At 47.8% G+C, this 15,808-nt stretch overlaps 5 protein-coding genes across 5 annotated transcripts; 2 read left to right on the forward strand and 3 right to left on the reverse strand.

Annotated features, from left to right (window-relative positions):
* Nucleotides 1–244: 244 nt before the first annotated feature.
* On the reverse strand, nucleotides 245–1,977 carry N7520_006162 (general substrate transporter; the record flags this gene model as incomplete). The annotated part of the gene is made up of 4 exons (XM_057140096.1): nucleotides 245–901; nucleotides 962–1,216; nucleotides 1,277–1,764; nucleotides 1,833–1,977. 4 exons carry the CDS (start codon nucleotides 1,975–1,977, stop codon nucleotides 245–247), a joined length of 1,545 nt encoding a protein of 514 aa, XP_056994102.1.
* Nucleotides 1,978–2,542: 565 nt separating this feature from the next.
* Nucleotides 2,543–5,250, forward strand: N7520_006163 (beta-glucosidase; the record flags this gene model as incomplete). The annotated part of the gene is made up of 4 exons (XM_057140097.1): nucleotides 2,543–2,615; nucleotides 2,670–2,919; nucleotides 2,996–3,668; nucleotides 3,724–5,250. 4 exons carry the CDS (start codon nucleotides 2,543–2,545, stop codon nucleotides 5,248–5,250), a joined length of 2,523 nt encoding a protein of 840 aa, XP_056994103.1.
* A 618-nt stretch (nucleotides 5,251–5,868) lies between these two features.
* N7520_006164 (tyrosine--tRNA ligase TYS1) lies at nucleotides 5,869–7,222 on the forward strand (the record flags this gene model as incomplete). The annotated part of the gene is made up of 5 exons (XM_057140098.1): nucleotides 5,869–5,986; nucleotides 6,044–6,540; nucleotides 6,593–6,659; nucleotides 6,716–6,948; nucleotides 7,001–7,222. 5 exons carry the CDS (start codon nucleotides 5,869–5,871, stop codon nucleotides 7,220–7,222), a joined length of 1,137 nt encoding a protein of 378 aa, XP_056994104.1.
* A 2,740-nt stretch (nucleotides 7,223–9,962) lies between these two features.
* On the reverse strand, nucleotides 9,963–13,331 carry N7520_006165 (EF hand domain protein; the record flags this gene model as incomplete). The annotated part of the gene is made up of 1 exon (XM_057140099.1): nucleotides 9,963–13,331. One exon carries the CDS (start codon nucleotides 13,329–13,331, stop codon nucleotides 9,963–9,965), a length of 3,369 nt encoding a protein of 1,122 aa, XP_056994105.1.
* Nucleotides 13,332–13,823: 492 nt separating this feature from the next.
* On the reverse strand, nucleotides 13,824–15,684 carry N7520_006166 (putative MFS multidrug transporter; the record flags this gene model as incomplete). The annotated part of the gene is made up of 5 exons (XM_057140100.1): nucleotides 13,824–14,167; nucleotides 14,219–14,892; nucleotides 14,947–15,125; nucleotides 15,179–15,436; nucleotides 15,490–15,684. The coding sequence occupies 5 exons, from the start codon at nucleotides 15,682–15,684 to the stop codon at nucleotides 13,824–13,826; spliced, it is 1,650 nt and encodes a 549-aa protein (XP_056994106.1).
* Nucleotides 15,685–15,808: the final 124 nt, after the last annotated feature.

The raw sequence follows: 15,808 nt of genomic DNA on the forward strand, positions 1-15,808 counted from the left end.
ATCTTATACTACGTCCTCTTGGAAGAGACAAATCTGACCCATTATAAGTCCAAGACACGAAATAATTGACATAAAATTGACGTTAAAAAGACGGGAGTGACATTAGAGAAGATATAACATGAGAGTCCAGTAACATATCCACACCAAGATCCTGACCAATCATAAGGCATATATCATTCACATCCAAGATCGGGATATGTAACAGATACGGCGAGGCGTTCAAGCATCATCCAAATCCCAATTTTTAATCCAGTGAGCCAATATCATCGATATGAGTAATCTCCTTCTCAGGAATTTTGCCCTTGGCCTCTGTTTCCTCATCCCCGATTGGCTCATCGTCAAACAACTGTGAAATCTCTTCCAGGGAGTATCCCTTAGTCTCTGGTAGCAAAACCCAGTTGGTAATGACTGAAAAAGCAGAGACACACGCGAATACGATGTAATATCGCCAGCCGATGCTATCCAGCGCGACTGGATTGATGAACGACAATGCAAGCTGGGATCCATAGATCGCTAAAAGCTCGACACTGATACCTCTGGACCGCATATTGTAAGGCAAGATTTCCGTGGGGTAAGCAATTACCAATGGGGTGTACGCAATGTCGTAGTGGAAGTAAAAGATGAAGATGAAGGCAAGTACAGCAGTACCGAGCGAGCTGCTGGAGGTCTTGTCGAAAAGTGCGGAGCAGATAGTCCAAATTACAAAGGATAGGCACATGCCGATCCCAGACCAGTTCCAAAGAACTCTTCGGCCGAGCCTGTCGACCAGGAATGATGCAACTAACGCACAAGCAAGGTTGAAAATCTGGAGGATACCATTGATCAAGGTCTGGGTTTCCGGGTTGGTGATGCCGATAGTATCCAAAACGAGGGTCAGGTAGTAGGATACGACGCTCGAGCCCTAAATCAATTTTTTCACTTAGTTGTGGGAGGCAATGGTTTGTTGTAAGGTTCAACATACAGTCCACTGGGAGTAGAACCCAAGCATAATGGTGATAAATATGCGCTTTCGGTTCGCTGGAGTAGCAATAAGGGTTGACCAGCTACCTTTGGCCTTACTTTCATTTTGCAGGTTTCCGGAGATCTCCACGATCTCCATTTTAACAAGGGGGTGGTCCTTCTCGCCACCGGCGTGGTATTTTTCGAGGATTTCGGTAGCTTCGGCGTGGCGTCCATTGGCAATGAGCCATCTGGGGGATTCTGGAACCCAGTAAATCTAGTAAGTAAACACTGAATTAGCATTGGTGTACAAAGAACAAGTGATGTAAATTCATACAAAGGTAAGTTGGATTATAGGGCACGCTGCTTGGACGATTGATGGAATCCTCCATGACCACTCTGACCCAGCCATATGCTTCTGGGTACCATAGCAAGTCCAAGCCGCAATGATTGACCCTAGATAGAACATAGTCCAGTATAATGCAGTATACTTTCCTCGATGTGTGGGATAGCAAACTTCACTCAGGAGAAGAGGAGCTGGCTGAACAGTCAAGACACTACCAATGCCAGTCAACACACGAGCGAAGATGAACATTCCCAAGTCAACTGAGCCGGCTTGAATGGCCGAGGCAACGATGACCACGATGGCTCCTAAAGCAAGCGTGATCTTTCTACCCCATTTATCAGCGGCGAAGCCAGCTAGTGGCAGACCGACGATGCTACCACAAGACAGACCAGCGTTCACTGCTCCAAGAACTTGTCCTTGGGGGTTGCCAAAGTAACTTTTCCAGGCATCCACAGATTGTAACCCATTCATGAGGGAGCCTAGAGAAAGAAGACCCCCCCATTTTAGTTCAAAATCCCTAGGTTTCGAGCTGGGAAAGTGACCATACCATCAAAACCACACACGGAAGAGGAAATCAAAGGGATGAGAAGAAGCAAGTTCAGTCTCAAAAGATGAGGCACCTTGAACCAAAGTTTGTCATGTTGAGGGATGAAGTCGGTCAATGTTTGGACTCTTGCGTTATCTTTGGCCATTTTTAAGCACTTTCGAGCTGAAACTCGAGACCAGCTACCCAGGATTGGAGCTATCAATAATGGATATTGAAAACAGAACCGATCGATTTCCGGAAAGCTTCGCGTATATATATATATATGTATGTATCCCCAACTGATCACCCGAGGTCGGGGAAACAGTCGGGCTGATTATGGGGTAGTGGAGTCGCTAACCTCCGCCCAGTTTTCGTGATAAATTTTCCCCCCTCATATGACCACAATGGCGACGCATTGTCTGATGCATGACGCTTTGCAATAAAAGATATTTTGCCGATGAGCGGCGATCAGGGTTATAGCGATAAGTATGGAGTTTGTGGCGGTTCCTTTCGGGGACTGTCGGCTACATTTGTTCTTATTGGTTGATACGGTGGAGCTAGTGGAGATAGTGAATAACTACCGGACGACTGACCGGACAAAGAAGGAACATCCGGGGTAATATTAAGAGAGGCAGAAGGAACTTCAAATGTAGCGATTGCCGGGGAAAAGTCGTAAGTTTACGCGTTTACACCTTTCTTCCTGAGCTCTGCACTGCGGAAAATCGACAACAATGCCAAGCGAAATAGACATTGAAGAGGCTATTGGCAGTCTCCGACAGTCTGACAAAATCCAATTGCTCTCTGGTATGAACATTACGTGATCTTGATTTACTGATTTGCTGCTAATTTATGTTTTAGGTGTCGACTTCTGGCATACTGCCAACATCCCTCGTCTATCGATCCCACAATTGCGCATGTCAGATGGCCCAAACGGAGTACGAGGAACCAAATTCTTCAATAGTGTTCCTGCAGCATGTCTTCCCTGTGGTACCGGCTTAGCCGCAACGTGGGATACACAACTTATCGAGGAAGCTGGCCATCTCATAGCGGAAGAATGCAAGGCCAAGGGCGTTCATATCTGGCTAGGGCCAACAGCTAATATTCAGAGGTACGCGTGACTCCCTTACGCCTCTGTTGCTCCTTGCTCACAATGTTGAGATTTCTAACTTGCCCATTCGCTTCAGGAGCCCTCTTGGTGGTCGAGGCTTCGAATCCTTCTCCGAAGACCCAGTACTTAGCGGCAAAATCGCCGCAGCTATGATAAAAGGCGTCCAAGCAGGAGGTGTCGCTTCGGCAATGAAGCATTTTGTCGCAAACGACATGGAACACCAACGAACAGCTGTGAATTGCATCATTAGCCAACGTGCACTACGGGAAATTTATCTGCTTCCGTTTCAAATCGCAGTACGAGATCATCCTCCTTGGGCGCTCATGACCTCCTACAATAAAGTCAATGGGACGCATATGTGTGAGAACAAAGACTTGTTGCAGGATGTGGTGCGCGATGAATGGAACTGGGAGGGAGCCTTTGTCAGCGACTGGTATGGGACTTACTCGACATCCGAGGCTGTTATCGCGGGATTGGACATTGAAATGCCTGGCCCCTCGCAGTGGAGGGGAGAAATTTTGTCTAAGGCGCTCTCTGTCTCGAAAATTACGCAGAAGCAATTGGATGCCAGGGTTCGCAACATTTTGAAGCTTTTGAATCGAGTTCAAGCTGCCGGAATCCCGGAGCGAGCTCCAGAGCAGACCCGTGATACACAGGAGACACGAGACAGGCTACGACAACTGGCTGCAAGCGGGTTAGTGCTATTAAAGAATGAAGGAGGTGTCTTACCTCTGAAAAGAGATCAGAAGGTATTGTTCTCTACCGACTGTCCAAATGAAAAGAGAATTCTGACAAGGAAATTAGATCGCAGTCATCGGGCCAAACGCAAAGGTTGCGCGTTATTGTGGAGGTGGCTCAGCCTTTTTGAGGCCTTGCTCAATTACTTCTATATATGACAGTATTCGTAGCATGGTCCCCGATGCTAAATTTGCTCAAGGGTGCGAGGTTTACAATGCACTTCCTCTGATGGGAGATCTTCTCAAGACGGAGAATGGACAAAAGGGATATTTCACCTTCACCATTTTTACTGATCCCCCAACACACGCAGAGCGGACTGCAATTGAGGTTTTGGAGATAAATCATAGCTATGTCGTGCTTTATGATTACCAACATCCCATGGTACCCTCCAACAACCTGTTATATGCAACTATCACAGGAGATTTGGTTGTGGAAATGTCTGCGGACTATATCCTTGGCCTGACGGTGGCTGGAACTGCAAAACTCTATATTGACGATTGTCTCGTGGTCGACAATGAAGAAAGCCAAACAATTGGAGAGAGCTTTTTCGGTTCGGGTACGGTTGAAGAAACCGGTCAGTTGTATTTGGAGGCGAACAAAACATACAAGCTGCGAGTTGAATTCGGCAGCGCGCCAACATCAAAGACAAGTCATGCGGGTGCACCAGTCTTTGGCGCTGGTGGAGTGCGGGTCGGCTGTGCAAGGGTCTGTGATGAAGATGCAGAGATCCAAGCAGCTGTTGACTTAGCCCGCGAAGTGGACTGCGTCGTTCTCTGCTGTGGATTAAACTCTGATTTCGAGGCGGAGGGCTTCGACAGAACTACGATGGCTTTACCAGGTGCCCAAGCCAAGCTTATTAAGCTTGTCAGTGAAGCGAATTCGAACGTTGTCCTCGTCACTCAATCCGGAACTCCAGTCGAGGCACCGTGGGATTCGGTTTCCGCAGCTCTCCATTCATGGTATGGTGGTAATGAAGGTTCTCAGGTAATTGCAGATGTTCTTTTTGGGAAAATAAACCCAAGTGGCAAGTTGCCTTTTAGCTGGCCGCATAGAACAGAGGATAACCCGGCGTTTCTGAATCATCGCAGCGATGAGGGCAGATGCATATACGGCGAGGATATTTTCGTCGGCTATAGGTTCTATGAAAGGACTCGGAGGCAAGTGCAATGGCCTTTTGGATACGGGTTGTCCTATGCAACCTTTGCTATTCAGAATGTTCAGGTGAACTGTTCCGATGACAAGAATATCCTCAATCGTGTGCTGGATGTTTCGTTCGAAGTCACAAACACGTCATGCCAAATGGGTGGCTCTGAGGTTGTGCAAGTTTATGTGCAGGCCCCGTCACTTTCGAGGGTCAGTCGACCCATTAAGGAGCTCAAGGGATTCCAGAAGGTCTATTTGGCTGCCGGGGAAACAAGATTTGTTTGTGTTTCAATGCCCTTGAAATACACTACAAGCTTCTGGAGTGAGCTGGAGAACGCCTGGGTGATGGAAGCAGGTTCTTACACAGTCCTTGTGGGGACTAGCAGCCATGATACGCCACTGACTCAGGATTTCCTTGTTGGCTCTTCCGCAACCTGGAAAGGAATCTAGTCGTTTTAGATCCACAACACTTAGTTTTTCCACACCACTTAGTTTTTCCATTCCACTTAGTTTTGGCCACCAAGGATCCACTGTGGGCTATGACCCTACTCATTTCTCACTGACTGATCTTAGATCAGTAATCGCTGGGTCCTGATTGATTTTATTGAATTGACGATGCTAAAGTCCACCCAGTGGAGCAGCCTCATAAAATGCCGGCGGCCCGGGTATAAATACCCCACTTGGCTATCAAGCCCCACCCGAAATACAAGATGCAGTCCACATATTGCGGGAACATATTTTTTGGAATCCAAAAAGAAGTACACGACTTGGAAGTTGGAATAGTTGGATTAAATAGATGGAGAGGTTTACATTAGTCGTGAGTCATGAACATTGGGCTACATCCATATTTCCGAATGTTTACACTACTTCCACCGCCGGCAATTCCTACATTCTGATTGGAGCAAATTAATAGTTCTGCCACCTTTGACCGCATACCGGCCCTATCTGTGACTCAAAGTACTGCGGAACAAATATTATTCCGTGGGTCCCACTTGAGAAAACCATCCCACCATCCCACCAGGTTTCGCTTTCCCTGTGCTCCTCTCACAAGTATCATTCTCCGCCGCAATGGAATTGACAGCGAAGGAACGTTTCGACCTCATCAAGGACAACCTCGCGGAGGTTTTGAACCCCGAGATCATTGAAGGAATTCTCGCCGAGGGCCGCAACCCCCGTATCTACTGGGGTGAGTCAGTTTAGATGCGCAATTATATAGACTCCAACTAACTTTATTTGATCTTAGGAACCGCAACTACTGGTCGCCCACACGTCGGATACTTCCTTGCTGCCTTGAAGATCGCTCAACTGCTCCGTGCCCAGTGCGACGTCGTCGTCCTGCTCGCCGATATCCATGGCTTCCTCGACAACTTGAAGGCGCCGCTTGAGCTTGTGGAGAACCGTGCTCAGTACTACCAGAAGATCATCACGGCCATTCTGCAGTCTGTTGGTGTACCTACCGATAACCTTGAGTTTGTTCTTGGCAGCTCCTACCAAAAAAACCCCGAATACGTTATGGATGTGTACCGCCTATCAAGCTTGATTTCCGAGTCTGATGCTAAGAAGGCTGGTGCGGAGGTCGTCAAACAAACCGACAACGCTCCCCTGAGTGGTCTTCTTTACCCGGTGCTACAGGTGCTCGATGAGGAGCACCTCAAGGTTGATTGTCAACTGGGAGGTATGGACCAGAGGAAACTCTTTACCGCTGCCATTGAATGGCTACCCAAGCTTGGCTACCGAAAGGTATGGCTCCTTCTTCTTTTATGGGGTTTCTAAACTAACTTTACCTACCTAGCGCGCGCATCTGATCAACCCTATGATAAGCGGATTGAAGGGTGCTAAGATGAGTTCTAGCATTGAAGGTAATGCATCTCCTATGATGTTTCGCAAGGTCGGCATTAATACTAACATACAACAGACAGCAAGATTGATCTTCTAGACTCCGCCGAGACTATCTCGAAGAAGATCAAAAAGGCGGAGGCAGCCCCTAAGGTCGCTGAAGACAACGGAGTCATCGCTCTTGTAGAGTTTGTTCTCCTGCCTGCGGCCGAGCTCAAGGGCCAAAAGGAATTCCGAGTCGAGCGCAGGGAACAGGAACCATTAATCTACACCGATATCAAGCAACTTGTAGAAGATTACAAGAACGATATCGTACGTTTCATCTCTATATCGTTCTTCTTTGTCATAACTAACCACTTTATAGTTAACACCACAACTGCTCAAGCCTGCCGTAGCAGCGGGTCTTATCAGTCTTATGGCACCTATAGCGGCGGCCTACGAAGCCTCCGCTGAATGGCAGGAGATTACCTTGAAGGCCTACCCGCCTCCGGTCTCGCAAAAGAAGGTGAAGAAGGTGAAGGACAAGGGCACTCGCTTCCCGGGTGCTAACCCAGGCCAAGAGCAGCCCAAGGCTTCTGCCGAGTAGTTTATAGTAAGGCTGTGCCTGTTACTTATCAAATCAAATACAACCACCCAGAATTTCACCAACAACACATTTCAATGCTTTTAATGGATTTCTGTTTGTCAAGGAATACATTCGAGCAGAAGTTAAACGACGGCGAGGAACTGGAAATGGACTGGAAAACAAGTGGAAGTTGAGCCGAGAATCCCCAGGCGGACCAATTCATCTAAGTTTGGCCGAAATATGCGAGGAGTTGAGATATCAAGATACTCGGCGGAACATTAGCGCCAAGGGTGGCCAAGGACTCAAACATTCGGGGCTACCAGCACGCCCGCTGAGGATACAACCTAGCCTGTACGGTGCCCACCGAGGCCAAGCCAAGCCAACCGCAAAGCTTCCTAAGCCACACTGTGCATATTCTTCCTTGGTGAACCTTCCATACTCACCAATCTCATTTGAGTAGGATCCGGTCTAATCGCTTCCACATAATTCAACATCCTGACTTGGATCCAGACCGGCACGACATCTTGTTCCGACGCATTCTTCCTAGTCATTCAGCAATTAGTCCACTTCGGTTTCTTATTTGCTATTCACAATGCTGATATCTGAGGCTCAACAAGCGCCAGGCCCAGCGACTTGCATCCTGTGTAATATCACTCGTCTTTTATCCAAAAGTCACGGCACATATCTTGAAATGAGTGTGAGGTACCTCCCACTTAATCGCGCTTGGATACTTCCACGGCGCCATGGTTACTCGACACGCGCCATAAATTCAGCCGCGGGTCCATTTCCTGTCATGAGGCGGGTCGTAAAATCCCAGAATGAGCCCAATTTCTCAAAGAATACCCCCACAGTAGTCTGGGGTTCTTGTGGACATAAAGACGGGGTGTCCGTTATTGTTTTTTTTTTCGCTTTCTTCCTCAATACATAACTTCGAGTCTCTCAATTCCAAGATGCCTGCTCCCAATTTGCCGGCTTGTCTGGAAATTGGCTTATGAGAGCCGTTACCACTTGCGCTACAATGGGCTTTCAATTGTTTGGCTATGACCGTATATTCATATGCTCATTCCCCCCTGAAAAATACTCACATGAAAAAAAAAATACACAGAGGGTGTCATGATAATAGGTATACAGGCTTGAGAAGGCATCAAAAAAAAAAAGTCATAAGAGGAAAAAATAACAAGAGTGATAAAAAGAACTTGACCAGACTGGGGCTCGATCCCAGGACCTTATCGGTGTTAACGATACGTGATAACCAACTACACCATCCGGCCAATCATATGGAGGCAAGGCTTCCGCGGACACTAAGTTGAAAGACGAAAATGCAAAACTATAAGGATAAAAAGATTGACCAGACTGGGGCTCGATCCCAGGACCTTATCGGTGTTAACGATACGTGATAACCAACTACACCATCCGGCCATTTTGTATATTAATCTCGATGTATTGAATATATATTCCCTTTTTTAGATTATTAACGCTAAACTCAATATCATCATCCACAACAATGCTATTGACACGCAATATCGAACTACAAATGTTTGATGAAAATGTCAAACTGTGAGCAATGAATAGACTGGCATTTAATTCTAAGTTTCTCATGCTCCATTAGACTAATACCAATCACTTTGTAAGTCCACTCAACATTGATAAATACGACAAAATTAACCGCTGCGCAAGAGTCAAGTGGATATATTCCTTCTCATAATATATCCATTGGTGCTCGGTTGGTCATCTTAACTTGTTATGTAAAGAAGTGAACCCTACGTGGGCTCCTAGTAACTGGTTGAGATAGATAATTCCAATATGAACTTGGGTACAGTATATATATGTACTGGGGGCTTTCCCCCGCATGAAAAGCGAGGCGCTACTCAGATGTCATATTATATCTCCTATTATATCTTCTACTCTCCCACTCAGCATCTTACCCAGTATCCTACTTAGTATTCTATCTTCTTTCTTACCTGATTGGTTAAATAGTCCAATGGCTCTCCAAATCACATATAAATTATTCACTTAGACCATTCAATTAGATCATTCACTTAAATCATGAATAAGAAACAGAAACAGTAGATTCAAATGGAACTTTCTAATTTTTGCCATGACCAAATTTCTGATCTTGAGGGCGTTTCTCATCTGCCTCGTCCAAGTTCAAGCTCACAATGGCCTCCTCCTCTACCACCCATGCCTCTGCACCTCACGCTTCTCAGGTACCCGTAAGTTTTGTTCGATTTAAGGAACTAAACCTCGAATTTCTAAGCTAACATTTTATTTAGTACCTAGAACACCTACTCCTATCACTCTATATAGGAAAGGTTGACGACTTAAGCCTAGAGGCGCTTATTGACTATTCATGGTTTAATGTCTTATAATCCCACTTTCCGCTGGCGGAGAACCTTGGGCTTGAGAGAGAGGCCTACATTAATGAACATGAGACAGCGCGTGTGAACATACTTGTCTCCAATGTATTCTGCGGTACTATCGACAGAGCATTGTTCATTGAGTGTAAGAGACTAGTGGAGAGTCGAAGCCTGCCAAGCACTGATCCTTGGACCTCAAGTCGACGTCAACTACGGAAGTATATGGTTGGCTGGGATGGAAGTCACATCGATAAACCATTATTCGGAATGATTTGCATAGGCCCAATTGATAAATATTCGAAGGAATGAACGAAAGAACCACCATTCAGCAGAGTCTCTGACCTCAGAGGAATATAAATTCAGGTTCATATAATGTACACGGATCAGGAAATCCAAAAGAATACTTAGAAGCTAGCCATCTCAATCCAACTAGCCACAAATGCCAGCCGACGCCCCTTATCAGCTGACATTCGGCGAGCAAACTCATCAAAGTTGAGTCTTCCGCCATTACCACCACGTTCTTTGGCTTCGCGCTCAACCTGATTCAGGTAAGACCAGCGCGCAAGGGTCCTTGCGGAAGGTCGGCGAAGAGTGCTGGTAGTTCGGGATGAAGGGGGTGATCTTTTTGGAGCGGGAAGAGGCTGCATGGGAGAGGGAGGGAGAGGGACCTTGGGAGCTGTTTCTTCAGCTTCTGGAGAGGAAGAGTGGGGTGATGAAGGGGCGGGCAGGGAGGTGGTGCCATTAGGCTCAAGACGAAGTCGTTCCGGTAGATCGGAGTTGGAGGCGTGAGAGGATGTTTCGCTATCTGGTCCATCAGTGATCACTTGTGGCTCATCTCGGAAAGAGAGGCGAGGGCGGAGTGTTTCTGCATCCGGTCGGAACTGTGGAAGGGTTGGGTCGTAGTCAAGAGTTTCGTCAACGGACTCTGTCTCCTCATCTGAAGAGTCATTGTAGGAGGCGGCATCGGAAATTTGGAGTTGTCCGTCTGGGTAAGATGAGCTGGTGACTGAAGCGGTGTCGGAATCATCATCATAGGATATATCCTGACCAACTCCATCTTCGCTCTCTGGGTCGGCGAGGTGTGTAGGTCGGATATCATCATCTGAAGCTACCGCATCAGTAGACGGAGGTGCTAACACTGGTCCTAGAGTAGGGCTTTGCACACCATAGCCGGCGCGTTGCAATAGCTCCTCAAGAGATCTTTCACTCGTGAGTTCTTCAAGATCCTTTTCATCTATTGCCTGTTCAGGTTCCTTAAGAGGCGGCGGCGGAGGCGGCGACATTTGTACGAGGGCAATCTCATGGGCCCAGATCTTGCGATCCGCACGAGTTCGATAGACTTCCATGAGCAAATCTTCCTTTTGCTTGAACAGAATATCAAGGAGCTCATTAAAGGCTTGCTGCGTCACTTGGTACAGGATCTCCTTGCCAGCGTCTTTTTCAACCTCTGGGATCTCAAAGCCACCCCATCGTTCACCAACAGGAATACTTCGAGAAGATGTCGAAGGGTTGGATCGGACATCATAGTCATCAGCAATATCATCCTGGAACCGAACCTTGGAAGAAGAACGTGAGCGGGGCGATGGCGGGTGTGAATCAATCGGCGATTCGTAGTCTTCGTCGCTCAAGTCGTCAAAAGTCGGGTCTCTTTGGTACCCCTCGGGGATGGTGGCGCCGTCTTCTTCGTCGGTGTAGAAGGCACGGCGTCGCCAGCGTTCGTCAATTCCGTTTCGGCGGGTTTCGTCAATTCTTCTTTGATCTTCTTCACGCATTCTGTTGTATACGACTGTCACGAGACGGGCCCTATCGATCGGATCGTTGATTTGTTGAAGGGGTACATACGTTCCGAGGGCCTCAATAATATCCTCCTCACGAATTTGCTCTGGTGGCGGCCAACCGCCACTAGCAACCGACGAACCTGATCCATCAGAATCACTACCATCTTCATCTTCGTCATTGTCCCCATCATCCATTTGAGCGTGCTCTACGAGGTCTCGACGGCGAATCGACACAGTACCTGGAAGCTGCAAGGTAGATGGAAAAAGTGGTCTCGTTCGACCAAATTGTTCTCGAGCAGCAGCGTCTCCCACTACCGAGTAACGGTCCCCAGTGTCAGGACTGTCTCGTCGTAGAATTCCTCCATTGTCGAAGATTTCCATATCGCCATCAAGATTGCGACGCTTGCCTTCATTAGTTCGCGAATTCTCACCAGAGGGAATGTTGCCAGGGAATGCAGAGCTAATGGGCTGGCTGCCAAGAACAACATCACGAGCACCGCCTTCAAGGAAATCGTCCTCCATGCCGGCTACCATGTCGCGAGTAAGTTCTCGAGTGAGCGTATAGTACGCTCTGAACACTCGAAGGAAGTCCTTTCGCTCAATATAGCCATCGCCGTCAATATCATACCCTCGGAAAACACGTCGCAGTCGTTCGTCATTGCTCTTGTTGTTGAGACTAGCCAATCCCTTCAGAAATTCTTCAAATCCAATCAGGTTGTCCCCATTCGTGTCATAAAATGCAAACATGCGATCGTAAATCAGACTGGGAGGAGGTGGTCGAATTGATGTGTTAGGCACAAAACAGCGGTCAAAGGTCTTGCGATCAATAGCCATGTACAGCTTGTTTGGGTCATCTGTCCATTCATGATTTGCGAGGCAGCGGAACTGGTCCCAAAGGGCATCAAGTTCGGTATTTTCAAAGTTGGTCTCTCGGGTTAGGCGCTTTGCCAGCGGCCGTGGAAGGCTTCGTGGGAGCATTGCAGGCTTTCCAGGATACCACACAGGCTGTGATTGACGCGGATTCCCCAAGAAAGGAGCTGGGATTCGAACTTTGTAGAACAAATGCGTTTTGATGTGCACTTGCATTGCCTCACATGTCTCACACAGATCGTAATCGATGCAGTTCGCACACCGATAGCGGATACCCTGGATGGGCATAGCCCCGCAGCTATTGCAAGTGACACCTCGATGAATGTAACCATCTCTGCGTGCCTGGTCCTCCGCAATGTGGTAGAGCAGGTTGAGTAGGTTTTGGCCTTCACGAGTAGACGATCCGTCAGTATTTCCATCACGCCAAGAGAAAACACTCTGGTCGTCCACGCCTGGCTCCCCGCCATCAGGATTAGGAGGAGCAACATCGGGGAAAGTCGACGTCGAAAGGGTGACACGTTCGCCGTTTTGTCTTCGCCGGCGCAATTCATCTCCATAATTGTTGTCAGCGTTGAATCGGATAAGCGCCCGCTCGATTCCCGCACTGGAGATTCCTCGTCGCTGAAGCTGCTCTGTCAAGTACGCCCGCTCGGCTGTTTCTTCAGGGAGGGTATGCGATGCGGGGAAGTCAAGTGCAAGGAATGATTCCAAGAATGTGTCCTCCATCATCTCGCGCATACGCTCCGCATGAGCGGGTGGTACGCCGACTTCCTCCATCAGCTGGTCACGGGTTGCCAGCAACGATGGAAGCAGACCGCTTTCCACGCGCCGACCATCTTCTGTCTCAATGCGGAATGTACCGTAAACACCATTCTGACGCTCCAGTTGTTCCAGGTGGGTGATCGCGCGATAAGAGGGGGTTTCTGTGATTGGCAGCTCCTCGACTTCGGATCGTCTTGTGCGGCGTACGGCGCCTCGGCGGCGGAGGGAGGGTTGGGAGGTATTCGCGGAAACTACATTGTTGCTAATGTAGAGAAGGGCGTACGCTGCTGCAACCCCGGTGAAAAGGTATAGAAAGGGTCGATACCGTGTCAGTGACACTGGCCCGGAGCGCGTCCCGGCCATGGCGGAGCTTGAACCGGTGAAAGCTGCAGGGGGATTGTCACGGTGAGTGGACAGTCATCATTTGATAACGATAAAGGTTTAATATTTGGACAAGCCCGGGAGACGTAGTACCTCACGCCCCTTGTCGAGTTCTAGCTTGGGGTGTCATGGGATTCGAACGTGGTGGAAGATGAAATGTCACGGGGGTGGAGCCCCAGAATTAAGATGTCACACACTAGTTATGCAAGTGCTTACCGCCACCGACACACCTACTCCATGAAATATTAGCACTATTTTAATTCCTAAATCAAGATTTTCCAGATTCGATTCTCTTATAAATAGCAGAGGTCTATTATAAACAACTTTGATCCTTCTGAGGGAACATTTGAGCCTGAGAAGGCATGCAACAATTTTAGGCCGTGGATCTTATGCAAAGCCTGACCGCTCAAGTATGCAACACGAACAGTGATAAAGATGGGGTATGAACACAAATAGCTCAGAATCAATAACCGATCACCGCTTTAGGTTGGCCTCGCGGATAAAGCAGGCACTGAAAAAGGCGAAAAACACCACAATGGTCAGAAAGCCGAAACCCTTGTTAGTCGACCACGCGTAGCAGTTACGGACAATCTTGGCGATCTCCGGGTCTAACTTTTTAATATAGTCAAGACTTTCTCGAACACCATTAACAATTTCATCAATATTCTTGCTGTCATGCAAGTCAGATCGAAGTCGCTCCCGCAAAAGCTGTTGGACCACACTTGAAGACAGTGAAACCCCAATCATGGAACCCATGGACCGGAACAAATAAGAGCAAGCAGTGACCACGGCCTGATCTTCGACAGTGGAGTTTGATACTGATGACGTGGTTAGTGGTTGAAAATATTGCACGATAAAATTAAACTCACTCAAGCCGACCAATGTCGATGTGACTCCAATTCCATTGCCAAATGCTGACATGACCATCCCAATCACCATGGCAATGGTGCTTGTCATGGCACCACCCGAAGAAATGTAGATCAGGAAACAGCCTGAGGTCAAACATGAGTATGCTGCAAGTGTGAGCCAATAATATTTTCCAGTCCATCTCATGATCAGTCCAGAGAAAATTGAGCCGGATGCACCGGCCAAAATGCTGGGCAATAAGCGCACTCCAGCAATAGTAGCTGACACACCATCAACTGCTTGGAAATAGAGCGGGATGTAGAACAGTATGGCAAGCCAGCCCCCAAAACTGAAGAAGTTACAGCAATAGAGGGAGAAAAATGTACGGTTGAATATGATGTGACCTGGTGCAAAAGGTTCGGTTGCGACATAGGTTTCCACCAGGATAAAGAGAATGAAGAGGCAGGCCGACACGCCCAGGGAAATGACGGTCAACGGCATGGTCCATGAAACATTGCTGCCACGATCCAAGCCTACCAGGAAGCCTAGAACAGCACCAACGAGGACAATAGCGCCAAGAAAGTCAATGCGCTTTAGCTTCGTCTTCCAGTGTGTATTTTCGCTGGCTGGAAGCTTAAGCATGAGGGATACGGAAATTATAGCCATGATGCAGACGGGAAATTGCGCCAGGAAAGCCCTGCGAAAAGTTGGTTAGAGGATCAATTCACCTCCGGGAATTCGTCAAACATACCAACGCCAGCCGATATAATCAGCCAGAATGCCACCCAGAGGTGCACCTGTGCTTGATCCAGTGGCATAGGCGATATTTATAATCCCTTGCCAAAGACCTCGATCGCGCAAGGGAACCAGATCACTCATCAAAATAGAGACAACAGTAGTCATCCCGCCACCTCCAATGCCTTGCAACACCTAATTCCATGTTAGTCCTATACTTCGAAAAGTCTGTTTTAAAATAAACATACGCGTGCCGCAATCAACTCATTGATATTACGTGAAAGGCCACAGCCAAGATTGCCAAGTCCAAAAATGGCATAAGCAAAAAGCAGACACGGCTTCCGGCCAAAGATATCGCTTAATTTCCCGTAAAGTGGTTGGAACGAGGTTAGGGTAAGGAAGTAGGAAGTGGCAATCCAGCTGGTCAAATTCAGAGCATTCAAGTCACTACCAATCTGACCATAACTGGCCATGATGATGGTCTGATCCGCAGCGGACATGAAGACCTACTCTTCGATTAGCCGAGGACCGAGAGTCGCATAGATAAGAAGCATCTTACACCTAATGAAATTGCAGGAACAACATATTTAAGTTGAGTTTGTGTATCTTGAAACGGCTGTTTAACCTGATCATCCTCATCTTGTCTTGGTTCTGCCAACTCTTCATGGGGGATGTCAATTGCTCCCGTAGTCGCAGTGCCGTTGCCGGACACCAGCAACGGGGTAGTCTCGGAAGGATTCCGCTCAGGCGCCATGTCGACAAAATCAATCGCTCACGGCTCAGTTCAATTGCCACAGATATCCTACCTCTTAAATGGACGACCAGATTGACTTTTTTGAGTCAGGGCTTTGAGTGAGTCAAGAGGCAGAAGCACGTCT

Source organism: Penicillium odoratum (assembly GCF_028828045.1).
Source record: "Penicillium odoratum strain IBT 22623 chromosome Unknown utg000005l_segment0_segment0, whole genome shotgun sequence".
NCBI lineage: Eukaryota > Fungi > Ascomycota > Eurotiomycetes > Eurotiales > Aspergillaceae > Penicillium > Penicillium odoratum.